Genomic DNA, 22853 nt, shown 5'->3' with positions numbered 1-22853 from the left:
TCAACAGATTTTGGCTTCTTCTGTTTCAAAGTCCTTAATTAAAACAAATGGGGATGGCGCACGAGGGGAATGTACCACACAATAGCACCATACAACATGGTGGGCAATGGAGAGTTAGTACTCTAACTTTAAAGGTTTTCTTAGCTTAAGCCCTAAAAGCGTTATTTGTGAATTACACATGCCATATCAAAATTATCAGGAAGATCCTCTTATGAATATTTTGAGAGCTATGAAAGTTCATTCTTTTAATTCACACTGGACTAAAAGCTGGCATATTTCTGGCTTTGCTTTGTATTTTTGAGGCTGTGATTAATAGCAGCACGTACTTTTGTGAGGTTTTAAATACCAGTCTCCTCAGCAAATACAGCTGATTTTTACTATTAAAGATGGGGATATGTTCTTCAGTGCATTTTTGCTCTAAATAGATCACACTGCTCATGCAAAGCACACTGGACACACAGTTCTGGCACAGGCGTCCTGAAACAAGAATGAGTCAAAATAGTTCCTCAGTCTGAAGTTGACGGACAATAAAGAGACTTGGGAATAATCACAACATCCAATTTTATATTCACCTCAGGAGATCAGCAGGCTGGGCAGAGACCGGCAGGCAGAGCAGGGGGCAGGCAGGAGCAGGGAAGCGGAGGCAGGCAGGGCAAGGCAGGGCCAGGCTGGGTAGGGCTCGACAAGGCAGAGGGCAGGCGGGGCAGGGCAGGGGACAGGCAAGGCCGGGGGCGCTGCACTGCCTGCGGGCCCCGGGCGCGGCGGGGGCTGCCAGGGCGGCGGGCGCAGCCGCCCCAGCCCCCCGGGGCCAGGCCGGGGTCTCACCCCTATGCGCGGCGCCCGCCGGCCCCGCCGCCGTCTGCCTCAGCCAGGCGGCGGCGGTGGGGCGCGGGGGACCCCCCCCTCCGCCGCCGCTGCCGACCCATCGCCCGCCCCCGGTGCGGCGGGCCCCGCACCCTCCCCTTCCTCCCCCCCCGCCCGGCACGGGACCCTTTAAGAGGAGGGGGCAGCGGCTGGAGGGCTTGGCCAGGGGACGGGGCCACTCCTGCGAGGGCTCTAGGATTGGGTCGGCGGGGAAAAAAAAAAAAAAAGGCGGGGGGGAAGAGAAAAAAAAAGGCAAAAGAGGGGGAATTAAAAAAAAGGGGGGGGGGGCGAAGAAGGTGTGGAAGGAGGACAAGGGGGGGGGGGGGATAGAAAAAAAAGCAAAGGGAAGCCGTCCCCAAATTGTGCCAAGTGTGGGACCGAGCAGGGATGGTGCACCCCGGCTGGCTTTGCCTGCTGCAGGGCTCCCTCCTCCTGCTGGCCAGAGCGCGGCAGAGCCGTGGCCCCGCCGGCGCCTGCCCGCTCCGCGGAAAGGTAAGCGCCGGCGCGGGGCGGGGGGGGAGCTCTGCCGCGCCGCAACGCACCGCACCGGCCGCCGGGGCCAGCAGCGCGGGGGCTGCCGCGTCCCCGCGGGAGTTGCGTGGGGCGGGGCGGGGGGCACGGCGCGGCCGTCGCTTTTCCCCGGGGGGCGGTGGCGAGAGGGTGGGGTGCGCCGGGCCGGGCCGCCCCGGTTCCGAGTGAGCCCAGTCTGCGGCGGGCGCTGGGTGCGGAGCTCGGGCAGCGGCCGCCCGGGCACGGGTGGCTGGCGGGAGCGGGGAGGGGAGGGGAGGGTGGTTTCTCGGGGCCGTGCCCCAGGTGGGACGACCACCGTTGGGTGCTGACGGAGGAGGAAGACCCCGCGATGAGCCCCAGCAGGACCTTCAGGCTGCGCCGTGCGGGACGAGCTACGCCACTCGCAACAGGACAGGCTCGCCTGGAGTGACTTGCTGTCAGCATCCCTCGCTGGGGGTAGCCTCCTGCCTTACTGCTGAACGCCGAGTGTGTCGGAGCTGGTTCCGACCAGCAAACGGCCGTGCCCCTGAAGTGGAAACATGCTTCTAAGTTGTGTTACGTTTTGCTCATCAGCCTGACTGTAGTAACCAGGAGCAGCATCGGCTGTCCTGGCTCTGGTGGGTGGTGAGCACAGCTGAGGGTCCCTGCTGCAAGTTGAGGGTGATGATGTTCTGGCCAGTATGAAGCTTGTGAGCAGGATGTCATTTCCATTAAAAATCAGACACTGAGAAAAAACAGTTCGCACTGAAGTTTCTGAGATAAAAGTACTGAAAATCATGTAGGGAAAGCCTTCCTGAACTTACTTTGTGTTAATGCGTCTGTTAGTGTTAACAGACCATCTGTGCTGTCTGTTGGCATCTGCTTGGACTTAGAAGCAGCCTGACTGGAGGTGCTGTGTGCCCGGGACGCTCCTGGGACATGTGTCTTGCCATTTGTGTTCATCTCCTGCCCCAGGCACCGTTACCTCCCCCAGCACAGCTGTTAAGGGAACTGGAAGACCTTAGAAGTAAATGCAGAGCTGCTGCACTGGGGAGGTGCCAAAGCCACAGTGGGCTCATTGCAGGGCCAGTGTGCAAGGGTAAGTGTGAGAACTATGAAGAAGGTCTGCTCTGTGACCTTTCTTCTCTCTCTCACCTACACATGCACCTACAGGTAGCCCCTGGTCTAGGGGCCTTGCTGCCTCCAGCTGAGCATGCTGGCCCCCCTGCTGCCGTAGAGGCTCAGATGTCTCCTAGGATTTAGGGCACTGCTGATTCAACCATATGCCAAGCAACATGTGCCTCACTGGAGGTGTCTGCCTGAGCTTGGGTTAGAAAGCTTAACCCTACCCTGGGGGACAGTGCCTCACAAATTTGCTTGTGCCTGGAACCAGTTTGTCAACTGGAATTTTAAGTGTCCAGCCGTGACACTGCCATAAAGCCAGGTCAAGCCTCTGGAGTGGGTGCCCCCTTCCCCTTGAGGGCAAGTGCAATATCTGTGAGCTGGTATTAAATCTGCTGCAAGGAGCTAATGAGAGCAAGAAGGAAGGGGACAGCCCCTGAGAGCCTGAGCAGCAGAAGTCCTACTTACGGAAATGGGTAATTCACTGATTTGGTGGGACATGCAGGGAGTTTTCTGCAGGAGCCATTGACTGGACTTCTGCCAGTTACCAGGAAAACTGGGGGTGAAATGTGTTAATGGTAGCTCATTATCTGTTAATTACTCTGTCATTAAAATGTGAGACCACCTGTAGTTCTGGTATTGGCAGGCTGTTTCCTAGGGTCATTAGGATAGTGATGGTAACTACACTGTCTAGGAATGGCATGGTCTGCCTTACTTGCAAAGCTGTTGAGTGTATCCTTATGAATAATTACACCAAACCCTTGGGAAAAAATATTCTTCCTTGTCCCTGCATCATCTGGGAAGGCTTTTTTGTTTGTTTTTATGGGATCTCTTTTCTTACCTCTCTAGATTACAGGTATACCTTTCTTCTTTTTGTCAGGTTGCCTAAAGCTTCTGTCATGAAAGAAATATATGTATCGGTGCCTGAAAGAGAGAAGCTGCTATTTTAAGGAATGTACGTACAATACTTCAGAGGGCTTTCTCATCACTCCAAATTACAGTTAAAGCTGCAACCAATAATGTGCCCCATCATTCTTTTTTTAATAGGAAAAAAGAAAGGCTTTGAAAACAGTTAATCTAAAATAAAGTATGCTGGAATCCTTTGGGTTATATTCCTGTTACTAAGTAACGTGGTCTGGTGGTGCTTTCTTTTTGCTTAACATAGAAGTGTACTGGTAAATTTAAAGTCAGAATCCAGGGATTAACAGCAGAATGCTTGTGGTTGTAGCTGGTTAGTATTTTATGATGCGTTGTTCCTGACAGCAGGCCAATTAATTTAAATGGCTACCTTTCCCCATATATGCGCTTCAGCAGAGCAAGTAATCTGTCTGCTCTCAACCCTTGCCTTTTTAGTTAAAAATTTGATTTTTATTTTTCATTTCTGGCAAACAGAGACTGAATATGTGTTCTTTTAATAGTTGGAGCCAGTACCGTGTTTATCCCCAGGCAAGTTCCGCTTACAGTCTTAAGCCAAGTTTGAGAGTGTCAGTAATGCAGGTGGGCAAAATCTCAAGAGAATGACTATTAAAAGTGTGCCTAGTATTTCTCTGTGCATTACTGTAGATGCATGGGACACTTCACATGGTGAGTAAAGGCACAGTCTTTGCCTCTATTAGGTATAAATGAACATGACAAGATACGACACCAGGATAGATAAGAGGGAGGGAGAAAGCCATATAGGGAGGGTTATAGGGCTGCCTGCCTGGGTGAAATATTGCATGCCACATGCTCTGGCTTCTGTAGCAAGCAAAAGAATTTTAAGAGAATATTGTGGATTGAGAAACAGTGCAATCCTGGGCTGAGGTTTGGAAGATGTGGTTGTGGGACCAAGTAGTGAGTATGAGGGTTAGGGGTCAGACAAGGCACAGAGGGCACCTACCTGCACAGTGAGTTATACGCTTTGTGCTGGAAAATGTATAGTCTACATCGATGAGACAGACAGAAGATGGAAGGAAGCAGAAGTGATGTAGAAGGAAGCAGACCAGGTGTAGGTTTCCCATGTCTGGAGTTCACATCCAGTTGCTCAGTCTTTGGACAGCAGTTTTGCTTCCCCTCTGAGCCTCCTTTCTCTTTCTCCTTTTTTGTTCCAAGCAATTTTTTGGCTGGGCTGATACTCTGAATCAGTTCCCAGCCAGCTGTCATTCACCTAGGGAGGTGAGGTAGGGGAGAATGCACTGTGTCATAATGCTGAGCATTCAGAAATACCTTGATCTGGGACTACATAGTGGGAGATTAAACTTGAGGGACAGAGGAGGTGTGGTATGGCTAGTGTGACGCTGCCTTAGATCTTTGTGTGGCAGCAAACTGGGAGACCTGTGTTCTCATGTGGGACTGCTGTTCTCTTCCTTAGGCTGCCCCTCCATTTTTTCCCTCTTGCTCCTAGTTTCTCCCATCATGACTAATGCATTAAGTACCTACCACCTGTAAATTGGAGAGTGGAGACAGAAATATGCATCTTGATCTATACGTGAACCTGACTTTTTGTTGTTATGGTGCTGAAAGTGAAATTCCTGGAGCTATACAACCCAGCTCTCTTAAGCCTCCAGGACACCACTTGTGACTGTAATTTATGCTGGTTTTAAAGCACCCCTTTCTGATGTAACAGCTGTGTAGAAGGATCCCACTGCAAAGGAAAATTGGGTTGTAGCACCTTTATCTACTGCACGCTCTCAGGGAAGTGAGGTGAGAGAGAGGCACTGCCAGTGACGGCATATACTGCGATGCTGAACAAGCCTCAGCACTGCAACTGTGCTATCTCACAGCCACCTAGAGCATTGTTTAACAGCTTCCCTTTTACAGTGTTGGGGAGAGGTTATACCCTTGCTTTTCCCTCTTTGAAACTGCAGTGAAACATGCATGAACTCCAGGAGGTGCACAGGGATGTGAGAGTGCCAGAAGGTACAGTAGGGGAAGCACAGAACTGCTCAGATGCACCAAGGACTTTGGCCCATTCCCTCTCACGCACAGCAGTAGCAGGCTGTTTGCAGGGGTCTGGCATGGAGGCAGAGCAGTGCTGGGACTCCAGTCTTCACCTCCTGAAGGAAAAGGAGATGCCAAAGGAATGTGAGGCACTAGCATGTCCTGAGCAGTTGTCATGCTGCCTTTTGGAGGGAAACTGAGCTTTGTGAGCTGTGGTTGTAGCATCACCTGGTGATGACACCTAACTGCTGGTGCTCAGAAGCTGGCTCTGCAGGGTTTGGGGAGGTTTCCTATCAATGGTGGGGGACTGAGGCTTGTTTGCTGGCCCCTCGTGCTGGCTCCAAGGAATTCTGAGAAGGGAGGTCTGAGTGGCACTTGGGGTGGGTTGCCAAGTTCATGACTGCTCCTGTTGGCATGGAAGTGCCAGCAAGGGTGCTCAGCTGCTCTGCTTTGTAAGGTCTCAGTCTCTAGGACTGTGTGAGAAGTTTTGCTAGGTCTCAGGCTGCTTTCTTCTGCCTGTGCTGCAGACTTTTTAAAGGAAAGAATTATTTACTCTGTGCCTGATGGCCTGTGTGATTTCCTCAGTGGTACTACTAATAACTGGCAGTATTACTCTGCTTTCAGTATCCGAATGTGAAAGCTGGGGGGATTTGCAGAGCAAAAAAAGTGAGAGTGCAATGCCAAACACCTTTCTAGCTGGACTGTGTGCAGTAGTCTGGAGCAGTGCTGATGATCTGCGTTAAAGCCATCTGGACTTGAGCGTTCTGGCTGGGTTTATTCAGGAGCTGAATTGAAGTTCCTCACAATTCCCTGCAGTCATGGCTGTTCTTGTGCACTGCCATGTACATGATCAGACTTGTGTGAAGTGAAGGAGTGTTGACCTCCCGACCTCGTGCCTGTCCCAGGTGCCTCTTTTGTCTTTTCACTTGCTTGTAGATAGAAAGCGGCACTTCTGGTCCTTCCTCCTTGCTGGCTGAGGACTACTTCCAGTTAATTTCTCACCACAGTGGTGTGTCCTTCCATTTTTCCCCCCGACTAATGACAGGAGGGAACGCTGTCTTGTTTTCCCTTGTTTTACTTTGTGTATTCATTTTCCTATGTTCTTTGTGGGTCTATGTCAGATTCGTACTCATCTGTTGCCCTGTATCTTCTTTACCTCTCAGTGCTCCATCATGTTTGTTCTTCCTTCTTCCCATGGTCTTCAGGAGAGTTTTTATGGTCTGTAATTCAGGAGTGCATTCCAGGACTGTCCTATAGGATCCAGAGTTGTAGTATGGTGTTACCAAGGTCTGGGGTATCCTTCAGACTCTCGATGTGCTGCAGAAGCGTCTGAAGAGCTCTTTGGAGTATACCTGGTTTGTCAGTCCATGCTAGTAAGCTGTACTGGTGGTTGTACTTTGCTGAAGTGCTGCCTGATCTGTGGCCTGGTTTTGACATAGAGAGCTGCTAAAGATGGTTGTCTGGGATGAGCCATTGCAGAGCAGTCTTTAAGATTAACCTTTCTGACCCTGGGTCTTTAGTATCAGAAATTTATAGGCAATGTGCTTCCCATAAATTCCTCCAAGCAGCCTGTTCTGCATTTGCCAGTCAGGGCAGGCTTCTTAGATCAGCACATATGCACACTTAGCCTCAGAGCTGAAGCTAGAGTTTCTGCTGGCTAGAGGCTGACCAGATGTTTGAGTGCATCTGGAAGCCTGTCCTCTTACTTAGACATGCAAAGGCTACCTCTTCCTGTCTGTGCAGATGGATAGAAACTGCTTGTGTCCATCGCTCCAGTAAGGACCACTGCACCAGCAGGGTCCATGTTGTAGGTGATGAAGGTCATGCATGCTGCTGGTGTAAAGTGACTTGGCAGGATCGATGCAGGATCCATTTTACCCCATCTGCTCTCCTGTCCTGTGGGATTGCTTAGGGCTTGAGCACAGCTTTGTACTCTGGTATTCCTGGGTATGCTGCAAGGCACATTTTGCAGCAGAACAGATTTAAAGTCTGATTCTGACTTCCTGATGGCTGTGGTTTTTGAGAGGTTTTAAAAGCTAATCTAAAGAAAGAAACTTTTTTGTCCCCTGTGTTTAAAAGAGTATGCCCTGGAACCACAGGCGGAGTTTGGCCTGCAGAATTTCTTCCCTTATTTTCCAACGTATTGCATGCACTTCTCTCGTCCTTAAGAAAGACGAGAACTGGGCTGTGAGGGGTCTTGACTGTGTGTCTGTCTGCCATGTGCTACATCCCTGTAAAACTGTACTTCTACCTGCTCCAGCAAGTCTGCCTGCAAGCTGTGTTTTGTGTTACTCATTAGTTTGGTGTCTTGCTCGGAGCGGAAAGTTCTCCTGAGATGCTGCGGCACCGTTTGACTAAGTGTCGCAGCAGTTTCTTTGACAAAAGGTGCCTTGCTGTGCTGGAGTGAGAGGTGTCAAGGTGAAGGTGATTGAAACGCTGCTGTCCAGCTCTGCTTCAGCAAAGTGATGTCAGCTTTTGACTTGATAAAAGGCAAAAGCTGGGTAAGTGTCTTGCCTGGATCACAGCCTGCTTGGGCTGTGCTCCGCTGCTGGTATTGGCAGATAGCCGGGTAATGAGCTGGTGTAGCGTTACTGTTGAGAAGACCCAGTGTTGGCTTTCAGGAGGAGAAAGCCAAGGACAATCTTCTTGTGTTTTTAATTAGTGAAAATTGAATTTTGACCTCAAGACCTGAGAAAAAGGGTGGTCAATGAGGACTCTGTGTGAGCGAAGCAACTTTAGGAAAAGTCCATGCTGGCAAGCTGCTGAGCCAGGTTACGTGCTGGCTTGGCACCATGTTTTCCTTAAGCCCTGTACTGCAGTGGCCCAGTGTAAATGTCTGTACTTACCTAGCTGTGTCTCCCTCTCCCCCAGCAAAGCGAGCTGAACTCTTTCCTGTGGACCATCAAGAGAGATCCCCCATCTTACTTCTTTGGCACCATCCATGTCCCTTACACACGTGTCTGGGATTTCATCCCAGAGAATTCCAAGAAGGCCTTCCAGCAGAGCCACATCGTGTACTTTGAGCTGGACCTAACCGACCCCTATACCATCTCAGCTCTCACCAGCTGCCAGCTCCTGCCACAGGGGGAGAACCTCCAGGATGTGCTGCCCCGTGACATCTACCGCCGGCTCAAGCGGCACCTGGAGTACGTCAAGCTCATGATGCCATCCTGGATGACCCCAGACCAGCGGGGCAAAGGGCTGTATGCAGACTACCTCTTCAATGCCATTGCTGGCAACTGGGAGCGGAAGAGGCCAGTGTGGGTGATGCTGATGGTGAACTCTCTGACGGAGGTAGATATCAAGTCACGAGGTGTGCCCGTCCTGGATCTGTACCTGGCCCAGGAAGCAGAGCGGCTGAGGAAGCAAACAGGCGCTGTGGAAAAGGTGGAGGAACAGTGCCACCCGCTCAATGGGCTGAACTTCTCCCAGGTGAGACGGCGTGGTGTGCAGGGTGCCAGGCTGGCTGCTCGGGTGGATGTTGCAGCAGCAAGAGAATGGGCTGGGGTGCGGGTAAGTGCTCCCTACCCAGAGGCTTGCATTTGCTCCCTGCAGCCCATGCCTTTACCTGTGCCTTCAGGGGAGTTTGCTGGCTGTAGGAGTTCAGGCCACGTCCTAAATTCATTTAGCCTTGGCCTGGGGAGACCCCTGTCCTCTTCCCTGGGCAGCTCTTGGCAGGCTCCACCCTAAGAGGCACTGGACCTTTGGATGTCTGCTGTCTGACCCTGGCTGGGCTGCCCTGCAGGAGCCCCTGGCAGGCTGGGGCTGGGTGTCTGAACGTGCGTTGGTAATAGCTAGTTAAGAAGAAAGGTGTGATCTCCTGGGGAAGCAGGGGCGCTGTGAGTAAAGCTGAGAAGTAAGTGCTGGTTGGAAAAGTATCCTGGTGGACCTCTCAGTGCCCTCAGAAATAGAGGCCCATCCTCTGCATTGGGAAAAGTGGGGTTTGGGGTTGGTTGGTTTTTTTTTTTTTTTACCCTTCCTTTGCGACCAGGTGAGGCTCAGCACAACACAGCTTCCTGCAGGGAGCTCCACAGGCTAGGGCAGGCCCTTGTGCAAGCGCCGTTGTGTTTGCAAACCAGCTGGACTTTAGCACTGTTGTTCAGGCAGTGTCATAACCAGGCAAGTAGAATGACTTCTGTGTTGTCCATGTGTTGGATGGGGACAGTCATGGGCTCTCCTCTCTGAACTAAATACACCAGGGAGCAGCATCTGTTGCTGTCTCTGCCTGCCCAGTGGGATCACAAGCAGGCATAAGGTTGCTCTCTGGCCTGGGGTACCTTTGCTGCAGGGAGGTGCTAGTTTGGGAGGAGGAAGTGGCGTTTGCTTAGGAGTAGGTGAGACCTGCTGTTGCAGCATGCCCTGGTAGTCCAAGGTGGGAGGACCTTTGGTCACAGGGCTGAGGAGTTTCGACTGATGCCTGACCGTTTCCCTTGTCTTCTGAAGCCTGTCCCATCACTGATGCAGAGTTTACTGTGCTAGAAAGGAAGGAGCAGAAGGGGAGGTGCAGGCCAGCAAGGGCAATGACAGCAGTTCGGGGCAGATGTCAGAAGTGCTGTTACCCCGGCCAGTCTTGGTGGGGGACCGCAGGGAATAGCATGGCAGCCCAGGGTGGATCACCTGTGCAGTCCTTAGCTATAGGCAGGGCATCTGCATTCCTCTCTTCCCTTGTTTGGAGCTGGTCAGCCTCTTTCGCATCTCCAGTCTTTTGCTTAGCTGCTTTGAATCCTTGTGCTGTCCCTGTTTGCTTGCAGTCACGCTAGGAATGGGCTGGGAAGGCCCATCTCCTCCACCTCTTATCTGGTTGAGGCTTTATTAATGTTATTGCCTGTGTTTTTCTTTTGCCAATGCTGCCCCTCTGGTTTAGCATGGTAGAAGTGCTGGGGGGAGCATGTGCTTTCTCCACTGCCTTGTAAGAAATTGGTAGGGAGGCTGTGAAATATAGGTCCTGTTAAGCTCATGCAACTGTTCATGCTTACTTTAGGCCTTCACACAGCTTGCTTCACAGAGTGGCTGTTGCTGTGCTCCTTTGCAGGTGACGTAAATACCCTGTGAGCTGGGAAGCTGCATGGGGTGGGGTCATAGAGCTGCAACATTCAGAGTTGCCCAACCTGGTGACATTTATTGTGAGAGCCCAGCTGAGGGGGTCAGGGTAACCAGAACTGCTGGAGAAACTTAGCTTTAGTCAGGGGAATCACAGCCCGTGATTACCCCATGGTGGGTGGAGATGTGCTTGTGCATCATGCAAGCTGTGGCTCCTGCCATGTCTGCTCACTTCCAGGGGGAAGGAGCATGCTGTCCCTTGTGGGAGCAGGTCTGGAGCAGCTACTGCACCACAAATGCACACCCTCACTTCTGCCCATTGCAGATTTCCAATACAGGCAACTCGAGGAAGAGGGGAACCAGGGGCATGTGATTTTTATGTTTCTAAGCCAATTTCGTGGTTGTTTCAGAACCGGACTTGTGAACTCTCATGGTTGGCAGTTCTGTAGATCTTTGATTTCAGAGCTTTCTTCTCAGTTTGTTCAGGCAGTTGAGTTAATTATGTGCTTAATATAAACCAAACAAAGACTTTAAAATATGCTCTTTGAAAATTATTTCCTTTGGTATTGTGTTGCTGCCTGGGAACCCCCAGTGTCAGACCACTGCTGTGTCTGCCTTTCAAGTGAGCAAACACACGGGAAGGACTTACAAACTTACGCTGGGGAAAATGGGGACACAAAACCATAAGGAATGGTCTAATCCTGTGCAAGAAGTGCTTTTTTGTGGCAGCAGAGTCACAGAGATGATTTACTTGGCAGAGAAGCAAGTTTAGTGCTCTCAGTTTATGTTTTTGCAATAGGGTTTGCTCTTTCTTTCACTTAGGACATGGTTGTACTACCTGGTGAGGAAGACTCCCGGGCCACTTACAAGCAATACATTGTTATTAGCTAGGTCCTTCTTTTGATCCATACTATGGGACAAGGCCTGGCTGGTGTGGGTATGTTATTGCAGGTGAAGGTCTGGAACAGTTTATCATTGTCTCCATGGGGTTGCACAATATTCAGTAACTGCAAAGTGCAGACAAACCCAAGCTAGAGACTTCCTTCTTCTCCTTTTGAGGAGAGAGAAGAAAAAAATAAACAAAACCCCCCAAACATACAACAGCTAATGCTGCCTGTCATAGCGCTCTTTTTCTTTGGCTCTATTGGTTCCAGTTACCTCTATCTTTTGTTTTATGACTTATTTTACCTGCCAAATCTCTCTGTTCTTGCTCAACTCAGGCTGGCTGCCCGCATAGCTGGGCCATAAAAGTATCATTTCTATATGGTACACAATGATGTGTACACAGTCTGTGAAATACTTTACTGCTTCCTCAATCCCCCTCTCTTGTTCCAAGATATATGCAACTTTAGGGAGTATGGGAAGATCAGTCTGTCTTCATGCCAGGGCCATGGTGTTTATTTTCCTGTTTCATGCTGGTTTTATCCTAGTTTGTCTTAAAGACTTTTTTCTCCCACTTTTTTTCTTTCATGGGTAGTGCCTCTCCTGTTGCAATACCCTATAAGGATGCAAGTCTTTAATAGTGAGTCCAATCATCCTCAGGGTACTCCACCTCATGAGCTGGAAGGTAAAGATGAAGAGCATAACATACCCCCCTTAATCCAGGAGGAATTAGTTAGGGACCTGTTACGCCATCGGGACACTCACAAATCTATGGGACCTGATGGGATCCATCCAAGAGTACTGAGGGAACTGGCTGAGGTCCTTGCCAAGCCACTCTCTATCATCTATCAGCGTTCCTGGTCAACAGGGGAGGTCCCAGAGGACTGGAGGCTTGCCAATGTGACTCCCATTTATAAGAAGGGTCAGAGGGAGGATCCGGGGAACTACAGGCCTGTCAGCCTGACCTCGGTACTGGGAAAGATTATGGAACGGTTTGTCTTGAGAGCACTCACATGGCAAGTCCAGGATAAGAGGGGGATCAGGCCCAGTCAGCATGGGTTTACGAAAGGCAGGTCCTGCTTGACCAACCTGATCTCCTTCTATGACCAGGTGACCCACCTAGTGGATGAGGGAAAGGCTGTTGATGTTATTTTCCTAGACTTCAGCAAGGCCTTTGACACTGTCTCTCATGGCATACTCCTTGAGAAGCTGGCGTCTCGTGGCCTGGATAAGTGCACTATTCACTGGGTGAAAAACTGGCTGGATGGCCGAGCCCAGAGGGTAGTGGTGAATGGGGTGAAATCCAGTTGGCGGCGGGTCATGAGTGGTGTTCCCCAGGGCTCGGTGTTGGGCCCTGTTCTGTTTAATATCTTTATTGATGATTTGGATGAGGGGATTGAGTGCACCCTCAGCAAGTTTGCAGATGACACCAAGTTGGGAGGCAGGGTCGATCTGCTTGAGGGTAGGGAGGCTCTACAAAGAGATCTGGACAGGCTGGATCGATGGGCTGAGGCCAATCATATGAAGTTTAACATGGCCAAGTGCCGGGTCCTGCACTTCGGTCACGGCAACCCCATGCAGCGCTACAGGCTTGGGGAAGAGTGGCTGGAAAGCTGCCCGGCAGAGAAAGACCTGGGGGTGCTGGTTGACAGCCGGCTGAATATGAGCCAGCAGTGTGCCCAGGTGGCCAAGAAGGCCAATGGCACCCTAGCCTGTATCAGAAATAGTGTGGCCAGCAGGAGCAGGGAGGTGGTTGTTCCCCTGTACTCGGCACTGGTGAGGCTGCACCTCGAGTACTGTGTTCAGTTTTGGGCCCCTCACTGCAGGAAAGACATTGAGCTGCTTGAGCGTGTCCAGAGAAGGGCAACCAAGTTGGTGAGGGGCCTGGAGCACAAGTCTTATGAGGAGCAGCTGAGGGATCTGGGGTTGTTCAGTCTAGAAAAGAGGAGGCTGAGGGGAGACCTTATAGCTCTCTACAACTACCTGAAAGGGGGTTGTAGTGAGGTGGGTGTTGGTCTCTTCTGTCAGGTGTCTGGAGATAGGACAAGAGGAAATGGCCTCAAGTTGAGGCAAGGGAGATTTAGGTTAGATATTAGGAAAAATTTTTTTACTGAGAGGGTTGTCAAACATTGGAATGGGCTGCCCAGGGAAGTGGTTGAGTCACCATCCCTGGAGGTATTAAAAAAGTGAGTGGACAGGGTACTCCAGGACATGGTTTAGGGGGCATGGTTAATGGTTGGATGTGATGATCTTGAAGGTCTTTTCCAACCGAAATGATTCTATGATTCTAAGTCTCACTCCTAGTAACATCTGGGCTTCTAGAAGATAAAAGGCTTTCTAGCTATACCCAGTCTGCCACTGCTGACTTCCAGCGCTGGAGTCAGTCCCTCAGACCTCCTAACTGTTCCTTTCAAGTTATGGATGTGCGTACATGTTTGCTGGATTGGAGGCATTAGTGCTCCAACCTAAAGCCCGTGCAGCTTTGCTGTTGGCTCCTGTTGTTGTGTCATGAACATCAGTTTGGTATTGGCTCAGAAAATGAGCTGGCCTTGGCCTGACCTGTGCCATGCACTCGTAAACAGGCTGTGCTTTGGCACACTTGGGTGGTGTCCAGCCCGTGTTTCCCACAGACCTGTTTGAGCTTGAACACAGGTTTGGACTTGTGTCTACCCTCTGTGTGGGACTGAGGCTTAAGTGCGTAAACACTGTCTAGCCATCACCACTTCCTAGCCAAGACCCTGGCCAGTTTGGCTTCTCCAAGCTTGGGACACTTGATGGAAGACTCCACCTGTTAGCTGTTCTTGATTTGAGAGTTATTTTCCCCACGTGGCTTTCCTGTGTCCAGACCTTGCCACAACACTCTGTTCCTACCTGAGCATCTGAATACATGGCTACATCTTCAAAAGTAGTCTTCAAAGCTGCCTTGGGTGGCAAGTAGAAAGCAGGGAGCCACTAAGGACTGACTGCTCCTGAAATCCTGGCTTCAGCTCTGGGACTGAGCACTTGAAAGTTTTATCTTTTGCATGTTTCAGCCACTTCCTCATACAATTAGTTGCAGATAGAAAATGAAGCAAAGGCTTCTAGGATTGATCATTTTGCGTTAATTAGGACATTAATTGTCCATGTTTCTACTCAAAGAGCAACCTCTGCAAGCAACAAAATGCTGAGAGATTCCTGCTTTTTTCTAAAGGGTTCTGGACTCTTCTAAATTCTGGACCACTAACAGGACTCTGTGAGAGCTGTAGACTCCTGCTTAGCAAATACAACCCTCCTGACATAACAGCAACATCATTTTTGTTGCTTGATCTGTGTACCTACTTGGGTGAGAGGGCCACCCTTGATAGCCCCTGGTATAAAACTACTATTTAGGAGCAGCCCACATCTGTGGGGAAAGTAGGAAGCCGAGACACTACTGTCTTGTTACGTGTGGAGAGAGCAGTTGGTTGGTTTGGTTTTTCCCCTTCTAAGGAAGTTAGAGAAACAGCAGTGATGGCTTGATATTAGGCCCAAAAGATATGATATGAAATTGGAGAGAATTATGCTAGTCTCTTCATTTCAAATAAAGGGCTTTTTTTCTACACTGAGTTGATAAATTATAATGTTTGTCTTAAATTTCGGGGATGATGAGGTCAGATCTGGCAGTGTTTCCATTCACAAGACCCCGGTTCAGGTTCACCTTTGACAACAGCAGTGACAGAGAACCTCAGAGAAAGGAAGTGCCCGGACAGGCATGCAGTGGGAGCTCTGCAAGGAGTAGTTCAGATCCAAACTTGAAGCAAAGCGAAGAGCAATTGCTTGATGAGAGAGCTGACAGAGGAGCAGAGCACTCACTGCTGAACAAGTTGGATGGGACACTACTTGCGGTAACCTTGATTGCATCTTCTGCCCCTGATTGCATCTTCTGCCCTGAGGGTGTAACTTCAAGATGTACGTGTCAGGAACAGCCCTCTCTCCTCAGGTGATGGGAACATCAGGGTTTTCTGCACATGAACTGGAGCTGAAACAACTGAATTGATCTTATTTGCATCTTTGGCTGCTGGAGTCTGTGATCTAGATTTGTTTTTGTTTTCTGTTTGTGTGTAGACACACCTGCAGCCTCCAAGTCTAGACATCAGGAATGGGGAATGGGCTGGCGGTGGGAACCGAAATAGCTAAGGCTTTGCATTTTTATTGGCATAATTAGAGTTTAATTAAGATCTTATTAACTACCTGGGGAGTTCAGGGTTCTTCCCTCCAAGAGAGTAAAAGGGGAATTCAGTTGCTGATCTACTGTCTCTGCATTCAGAAGGGCGGAGATATTGTTTCAAACAGACTGGACTCTGGAGTAGGGCTTTGAAATCCCAACTGTAGATTTTGCTGTGGCACCAGCTTGCACTGGTCATATGTGCCATTACAAGCTCCTTGCATCTGCAGTCTGCATGTGTATCAAATAGCTGGATTTTCCCATTAAAAATGTCCTTTGCTCAGCATACTACATAGCAGAAACAGAAGATGTCAGGTAGTAAATGTGGCTTCGTTTCTCCTCACAGCTCCCATGGACTGTCCCTTGCCTGTGGCTGGCTCCCTGTGTTACAGTGTGAGCATGCCACAATACACTTTCCTCTTTTCCCGGTTATCGAGGGCTGGGCGACGAGTTGCGTACACTGCTCTGAGAGTGCTTGTGACTGGGTTAACCTGCTGTCCTCTGACAAGTCAGCAATAGGCTGGTGGGCTGGTTGGCAGACACACTCTGTGACACTTGAGATCCTCTAGCTTTGGGTGAGAGTACTGTTGCTGTGGAGGAGCATAGCACTGTCAGTGGGCTGAGAGGAGTCCTGGGCATCAGATGCCACTCAAGGTGTTATCGCAAAATGGGGTTCTTCACCTGGTGTACGAAGAGCCAATAACACACAGAGTTGAGATATTTGTTTATTTCATGTCTGCGCAGAGATGGGTGCTAGGTGGTATCTCCACAAAGCTAGCACACACTTGAAAGGCAAACAGGGTCTTATATACACATCAGGATGAAAGAAAAAGTGGTAACAAAATACATGATTGGTTGCAATTTATGTAACAAAAGTACTTCTATGCCTGTCTAGGTAATTACCTAGCTCATAAAGTGGTCTTACATTTACATGCTCATTAAGCACAAGTGGGTGTCATTTTTAATATTAAAATCAAGCTAACTTAGCTAAGATCACACTTTTTTCTTGGTGCTACTCCAGAACTGGGCACCTGATATAAATGTGATATAAATCAGGAGTAAGGCAGTAGCATTTGACAGAACCTCATTGTTTCACCTCTTTGCTTCAATGGATTCAATGCAGGGACCTTCCATTCTTGTTCCTACAGTTTCAATAACAGATTGTCCTTCTGACATCAAAGGGAGCACACAGAAGCTCTGGGCTGGATGCTTTTTGCAGCAACTCAGCCGACAGTGAGGAGTTGGAGGGGATGTGGGCTTGGCTCATTCAGCTGGGTGCCTCTGTGCTAAGCTTTGGTCTGCACGTTCTCAGGTGTTGGTGCAGACTTATGGTGATCAGCCTGATGCTGCGGCTCCATCTGACACTTGATCCTGAGGGTTCGCTACTTACTGCCCATTACTAAACCCAAAATGTGGGACTGTAGCTGCCAGCTTTTCCCTTGGACAGCAAGGTTGCAACCAGTCTGGACAAACTAAAGGCACATGCCTGCAGAGTTGTAGAAGACAGCTTCCTTTCTGATGTAAGAACTGGACTGTACTGCTGTCACCCTCCCATCCAGAAGCTGTAGGACGGTTCCTTTTTGGCCCAGACTGGATTGCCAGGTCCATGGGGATCCCACTTGGCTCCTGCATCCCAGTGACAGGGTTTCTGTCCCATGGCAGTGGTTCTGAAGACTGATTTTTAGTTTTCTTCAACAAACCTGGACACATTTAGCCCAAGAATACAGCCCAGCTTCAGCTCAACTGTTTAATTTTGTGAGAGTTTGTATTCCACCAAAGAGCCTCAGCTATCAACTTTCTCTGCCTTGTGCGGGTACTGCAACTGTAATCAGTTTGTCCTTTAATGTTCTTTTTGTTAAATGACGCAAAGGGAACCCGTTGAGCCTTTCCCAGCAGGGCACGTTTTCTACATGTTAACTATTCCCTCAGCTCTTCCCAGACCTAGCAGCGTCTGTCTTGCATCATGGCAGTCACGCATGTGCTTGGCGCAGTGGTATTGTCACTATCCTCATCTTTCTTTGTTTATGCATCTGAGTTTGTCTGTGGTTCTTTCAGGCACAGTGGTTTTCTGAGAGCTCATGCTTGGGGGATTCAAAGTCCTTTTTACTCTCACTGCTTCCCAGGAAAGAGAGTGTTTCCCTTGTTGTTGTGATCCAGTCCCTGTCTGCTCTGTGGAGAAGACGAATTGCGAGCCAGCTGACAATATTTGTTTTAACAAGAGATCCAGATTACACAGCACCTCTGCTCTTTTGCCCTAATTATTTTGCTCCCCTGACCCTTGTTTTATCTGCAGAATCCGTTAATGATAAAGTTGGGGTTTGCTAGTGGTTTTTTTCCCTCTGGGTTGTTGACATGTATGTTGAATGCTGTATGGCAAAGAACTTCCCCTGCAGAGGTCTTCAGTAGCTTACACTGTTGTTTCTCATCTGCATTTACATTTTCAGGTCTACTAACTACCATTTCTCTTTCCCATGTCTTCAGTATGTGATGTGTTGGTTTTGTATTTCTCTAAATTCCTACTGCCATACACTCTATTCTGAAGTCTGTTCACTGATGCTATTGCCTTTACCAAGTAAACTTGAAAGCTGGCAAAAAGCTGTCAGGGTTTTTGGAAAGGATATGGTTTCCATTACCCTTGTTGACTTGCAATTTTCTATAATCCTATAATTATTTCCTATAATCTTCATGAAGGCTCTTATAAGCTAGTAAGAAAGGTTGATTGCAAGTAGGATGAGGAGGCTGAAACACCATTTTAAGATGTCTATTGCTTTATCTGGCCTAATGCAGAAAGGGAGCAGCAGGAACAATTCTTCATTGTTTTTGATAACAGAGGAAAGATTGGGTCCCTCAATCAACTTATTATCATGTAGCAGGCTTAGCAGGTAGATGCACATCCACACAAGACATCATTCATTTCCAGTGTGCCTGGATGAAGGATGCTTGGACACCAAGACGTGCAAACAGTTTCAAAGGGAGTAGACAGACGGATGAAGGATAGTCACACCAGGGAGTCTCATCCATGTCCCAAGTGCCATCTCTGGCTCAAAACATCCCTCAGCCCCTGATAGCTTGAACTGGGGGCAGGTGCCAGGGGAAGAGCCATTCTGTAGGTGCTCTGCCTTTGTTGGAGATAAGGTGCTGGACTTCTGCCCCAAGGGGCAGGTGTGGAAGGTCGTTCCCAAAACGTAACTGAGGCTGCATTTCCCAGAGGGGTAGCCGAAGTGAGCACCTGAAACAAAGGGCATGATTTCTCTCTGGAGATGCTGAGCTATGCCAGCAGCGCCAGTGGAAACAGAGCATGTGCATCCACCTGGACCTGGCTAGGTGTCCTGTGCAGGACTTGCCGGCTGAGAGTGCTGGTAGCTGGCTGCCCACTCTCCTTCCTCCTGGTCGTCCCACTCGCTTTTGGAAGAGAGATGCCAGGGCAGGCTGGCCTTCTGGGTTAGTGTTGCTTTCACCCCTGCACGTGCTGTGCCCTCGGAAGGCAGCAACTCTTCCTGCCTGGCAACCTGGCAGTTAGTTGATTGCAACCTGGAGATGGTACTCCTGGGGATGCAACAGCACTTTTCCTTCCAAAGCCTGACCCTGGCATGTGTGATGGTCCTGCACACAGCACCTGCAGTCTGGGTTATGCTCTGGGTTATGGTGCATCTGTCCAGTCTCCTGGAGCATGCAGTCTGTGGGTGGATGCTTGGAGACTTGACCTGAGACAAGTGGCAATAAAGGTTCGTGCTCAGACACAACACCTTCCAACCTCCATCGGCTCACTGGGAACGGGGGCTGCGCCTGGAAGTTGATAAGGGACAGGTCAGCCCACCTAAGCTTGGCAGTGTCCCTGCTGGAGCACTCAGATGTTCACATTTCCTTCCTTTTCATGAGGCTTATCTTTTTTGAGCATGCAGAGGTCAAATGGGCAGCAGTTGGCTGTGCAGTCTGAAACCAAGGAGGGGTTTATGAAGGGATCCATCCATGCAATTAAGAACAGTCCTGTCAATTAAAACCAAATGTGTAATAGTGTTTAGTCTGCGATTTATTGTGATGACAATCTTGTCATATAACTGTGTAAGGGAAGATTCAGGTAGCTGGCCGTGTGCATTTCTCAGACTCTTTGCTCTAACAAGATTAGCAGGATTGCTAGCTTTGGCCAGAACTCAAATTAATCTTCGGCAAAAAAAGATACACTGTTTCAGACCTGACTTACATGAAGTAAGGAATGTTCTAGCAAATAATTATTTTTTTTTTTAATGGCAGCTTTTACGTGTTTTTTTGTTGACCTGTTTTGCTTTCTGAGCAGGGTTCTTTCTGCACAGAGGCTGCATCATCAGTGGACTCAGTGCTAGAGTCTGATTTTCATCTTATTTATTCAAACGCTTAATTTCTGTGTGGATTACTTATAATCTATCAGTGTGTCCCACTCCCCTTGTGTCCCCCAAACAGTACCATGTGAGAAAAATATTTATACATCTTTATGGACCATCAGGCTGTCAAAGCTCAAATCAACTGGGTTTGCAACTGTGCATCAACTCTGGCTGATTTTGCTGCAAATAAATTGGTGCTACCAGGTGCTACTTGAGCTAGACAGCAAGCATCATCCCATGGATGTTTCTCTCTCCCAAAGGTAAAAGCTGCAGTGCTGGCTGCCTTTGCTGGGTATGTCTGGCAGTGAGGTATCCTCACACTGGCTGCTTGCAATAGCTGTAGTGAGAGACCTCACTGAGAAGCGTGGCTTATGGGGAGAGCATCATGCCTTGTCGCTGTCTTGAGAGCACCCTGAGTATGGTTAGCCCCCTTCACCTTTCAGAAGTGGCACTTGTTGGCTTACTGGGATGTCACACAGGATAAGCCATCCTACCCCCACCAAGGAGATGGGTTTCATGGTGTGCTGCACTTGGCTGAGCAAGGAGCCTGCTCCAAGCACGGCTCAAGCCTATTTTTGCTCACACTTGAGGCAAGACAGCTTGGGACTGCATCACTACAGCTCCCTGGCTTTGCTTTTCTGGCACTTTGTGGCATTTTGAAGAGCTTTCTGCAAGCTCGGAGGAAGTGTCTGGAGTTCTTGTGGGAACGAATTACATAAATAACACCAGAAGCTCTCAACTAGCAGGAGAGCTGCAGCCCTGCAGTGATGTGCTGCTGGATGTGTCCCAGCACAGGTTGTTGTTGAGGAACCTGCTACTGATGCTACAGCCCTGGATTCCTCTGATTCAGTGTAGGCCAAATTTTCAGTTGTTTCAGGTAAAAGCTTTACCTTTGCTGGGTGTCCTGGGTTAACTGCTTGAAGATGATTTTAACTGCTGAGAAAATCTGAACTTTCATCTCGACATTGTCCTAAGCATCTTCCTGCCTCTCCGCCTGCAAACCTTTCATCAGACCATTGAGTCCTGGCTTCTTGGTACACCTGAAGAAACAGGGTGAAAAGCAGGTTTGGTTATTGCTTTGGGCTTCTTTTCTACTTGTTTCGCAGGGGGGAGCTGGCTAAATCACTCAGGTGCTCAAAATCCACTGGTCTCTTTCTACAGTTTTACCCCTCTGACGAGCACCCAGAAGGACAGGTAAGTTATGTCAGAATCTAATGCTAAAGAAGGCTAAAGCAGCTTATCTTTCCACAGTTGCACAGGATCAGCACAAAACTAACTCTCCCAGGTCTTTCACTAGGCATCTCAGGGCTGTGCAGGTTTGGGAAGGTTTGACACTGTGGTTGCTAGCCCACTTGCCCAGGACTGTCCCAGCAGGGAAGGCATGCCCTGAGCTAGCACTAGATAGTCAGAGGTTTGCTGCTGATGTTCTGAGTTCCGTTTTAAAGCTCTTACCTTACTCTGGCCAAAGCAACCCATTCTGCTAGGAATGTGCAGCAGTTTGACCACCTGTGTGTATTGATTAACCTCAGCTTTGTGATATCCCATGCCTATAATCATACAAGAACCCCCCCTGACTTCCCTGTATGCCTGGGGAAGTTCCTGGCCGTGGAGTTTCAGGGTATCCCCCAAAGTGCAAACATACCAAATTCCTCTGTAGGTCTTTGAGAGAGGAAATAAAGGCCTGTCACTGTTGGTATGTCTGGTAAAATGGTGTCTGGGGATTTTTAGGACTGAGATTTCTGTACTCAAGCAGTTGCAGGCATCCTGAGGCGAGGTATATCTATATTCTTATTAAGACCATGGTGGGTACCTGGTAGATAGGTAGTGTACTTTCCAGTCTTTCACTGGTGAGAGGTGACTAAGCAGACCCATTTCTCCCAGTCTGGCTGCTTGCTCCCAGTGTCTTGCCAGTCACTCTGTGACAGCTTGAGTGTTTCAGCAAATTGCACTGGGCACTGCATTTCCAGTTTCCTAAGTGCATTTCCAGCTTCCCGAGTGCCTGCACAAAGGCTTCACCCTGCAAAATGCAGGCATGTAAGGAGTGGTTGGGAGCTGCTGGTGGAGGCATTACTGCTGAAACAATTCCTACAGCATGGCCTAAATCTGGGCTCCTGGACAGTCTCTGCTGCTCAGCCAGTGTACCGTGACTTGCTAGGCTAGGGTAATTTGATCACAAGTTCCATCCCTGTGTGAATTTATAAGGCCTTTTTATTAAGATAAATGGGCTATTGTTACAGCTGGAGTCCAGAGGGATGAGTTGCCTGTTTGGAATGTTTAAAAATAAAGTAGCTACAGCCATGCTTTCTAGGAAGGATGAAGTGGAGAAAGAAAAGAGGGTGACACCACATATCTTTTTATTTGCTGTCAAGCTGTTGGTAAGTCGAAAGAAGACATGGAAAGCTCAAGGTTGTAGCTGATCAACAGTAACACGGGGGGTGGAAGTACTTCTTACCAGTATTGGACAATGCCTGGGTGAGCAGCTCCTTGAAACTATGCCAGAGGAGAAGAAAGATAAAATTTACACTTCCATGTAGGTATTTCAGGTATGTTTTTGCAGCACTGGAAGAAACATATTCACCTAAAACACATAGGTGAATAACACTCTATCTAGAAGGTATCACAGCTGGCTTGGAGTAATGCAATTTCAGGCCTTATCCAGGTTAATAAAAAAGAATTAAGCACTGAACTGAAAAGGATGTTTGCTTAGGTACAAGTAATCGTGACTGAACTTAATTTGTGATGTGAAAAGGGAATATATAGTCCCAACCAGTAATATGTATGATTGGTGCTTTAAGGGGGCCTAGTTTCCCCAAACTGAGAATAATTATAGGCCAAATAAAGTGGGAGGAAGAACTTAAGCATAAAAATGTGAATAATAATTGGGAGTTGTTCAAGAATCCTATATTAGGTCCCTGAGAAACCACAATTCTGCATTTGTGAAGATGAATTCTTTAGTTAAAAAAAGCTGTTTCGGTTAACAGAGGAGACGAAAGCAG

General features: G+C 48.9%; 1 protein-coding gene across 3 annotated transcripts in view; it reads left to right on the top strand.

Annotated features, from left to right (window-relative positions):
- The first annotated feature begins 1202 nt into the window (after positions 1 to 1202).
- The window catches only part of TRABD2A (TraB domain containing 2A), an 81531-nt gene continuing 59880 nt past the window's right edge, over positions 1203 to 22853 (top strand). For all 3 annotated transcript variants that reach the window (XM_052777467.1, XM_052777466.1, XM_052777464.1), the window contains exons 1-2: positions 1203 to 1356; positions 8266 to 8826. In XM_052777467.1, coding sequence (XP_052633427.1) covers positions 1252 to 1356; positions 8266 to 8826 — 666 coding nt within the window. In that variant the 5' untranslated portion in view covers positions 1203 to 1251. The remainder of the gene's footprint in view (positions 1357 to 8265; positions 8827 to 22853) is intronic.

This window comes from Harpia harpyja, chromosome Z (assembly GCF_026419915.1).
Source record: "Harpia harpyja isolate bHarHar1 chromosome Z, bHarHar1 primary haplotype, whole genome shotgun sequence".
NCBI classification, from domain to species: domain Eukaryota; kingdom Metazoa; phylum Chordata; class Aves; order Accipitriformes; family Accipitridae; genus Harpia; species Harpia harpyja.
The sequence above is the reverse complement of the archived record's forward strand: the minus strand, read 5'-3'. Positions and strand labels throughout refer to the sequence as shown.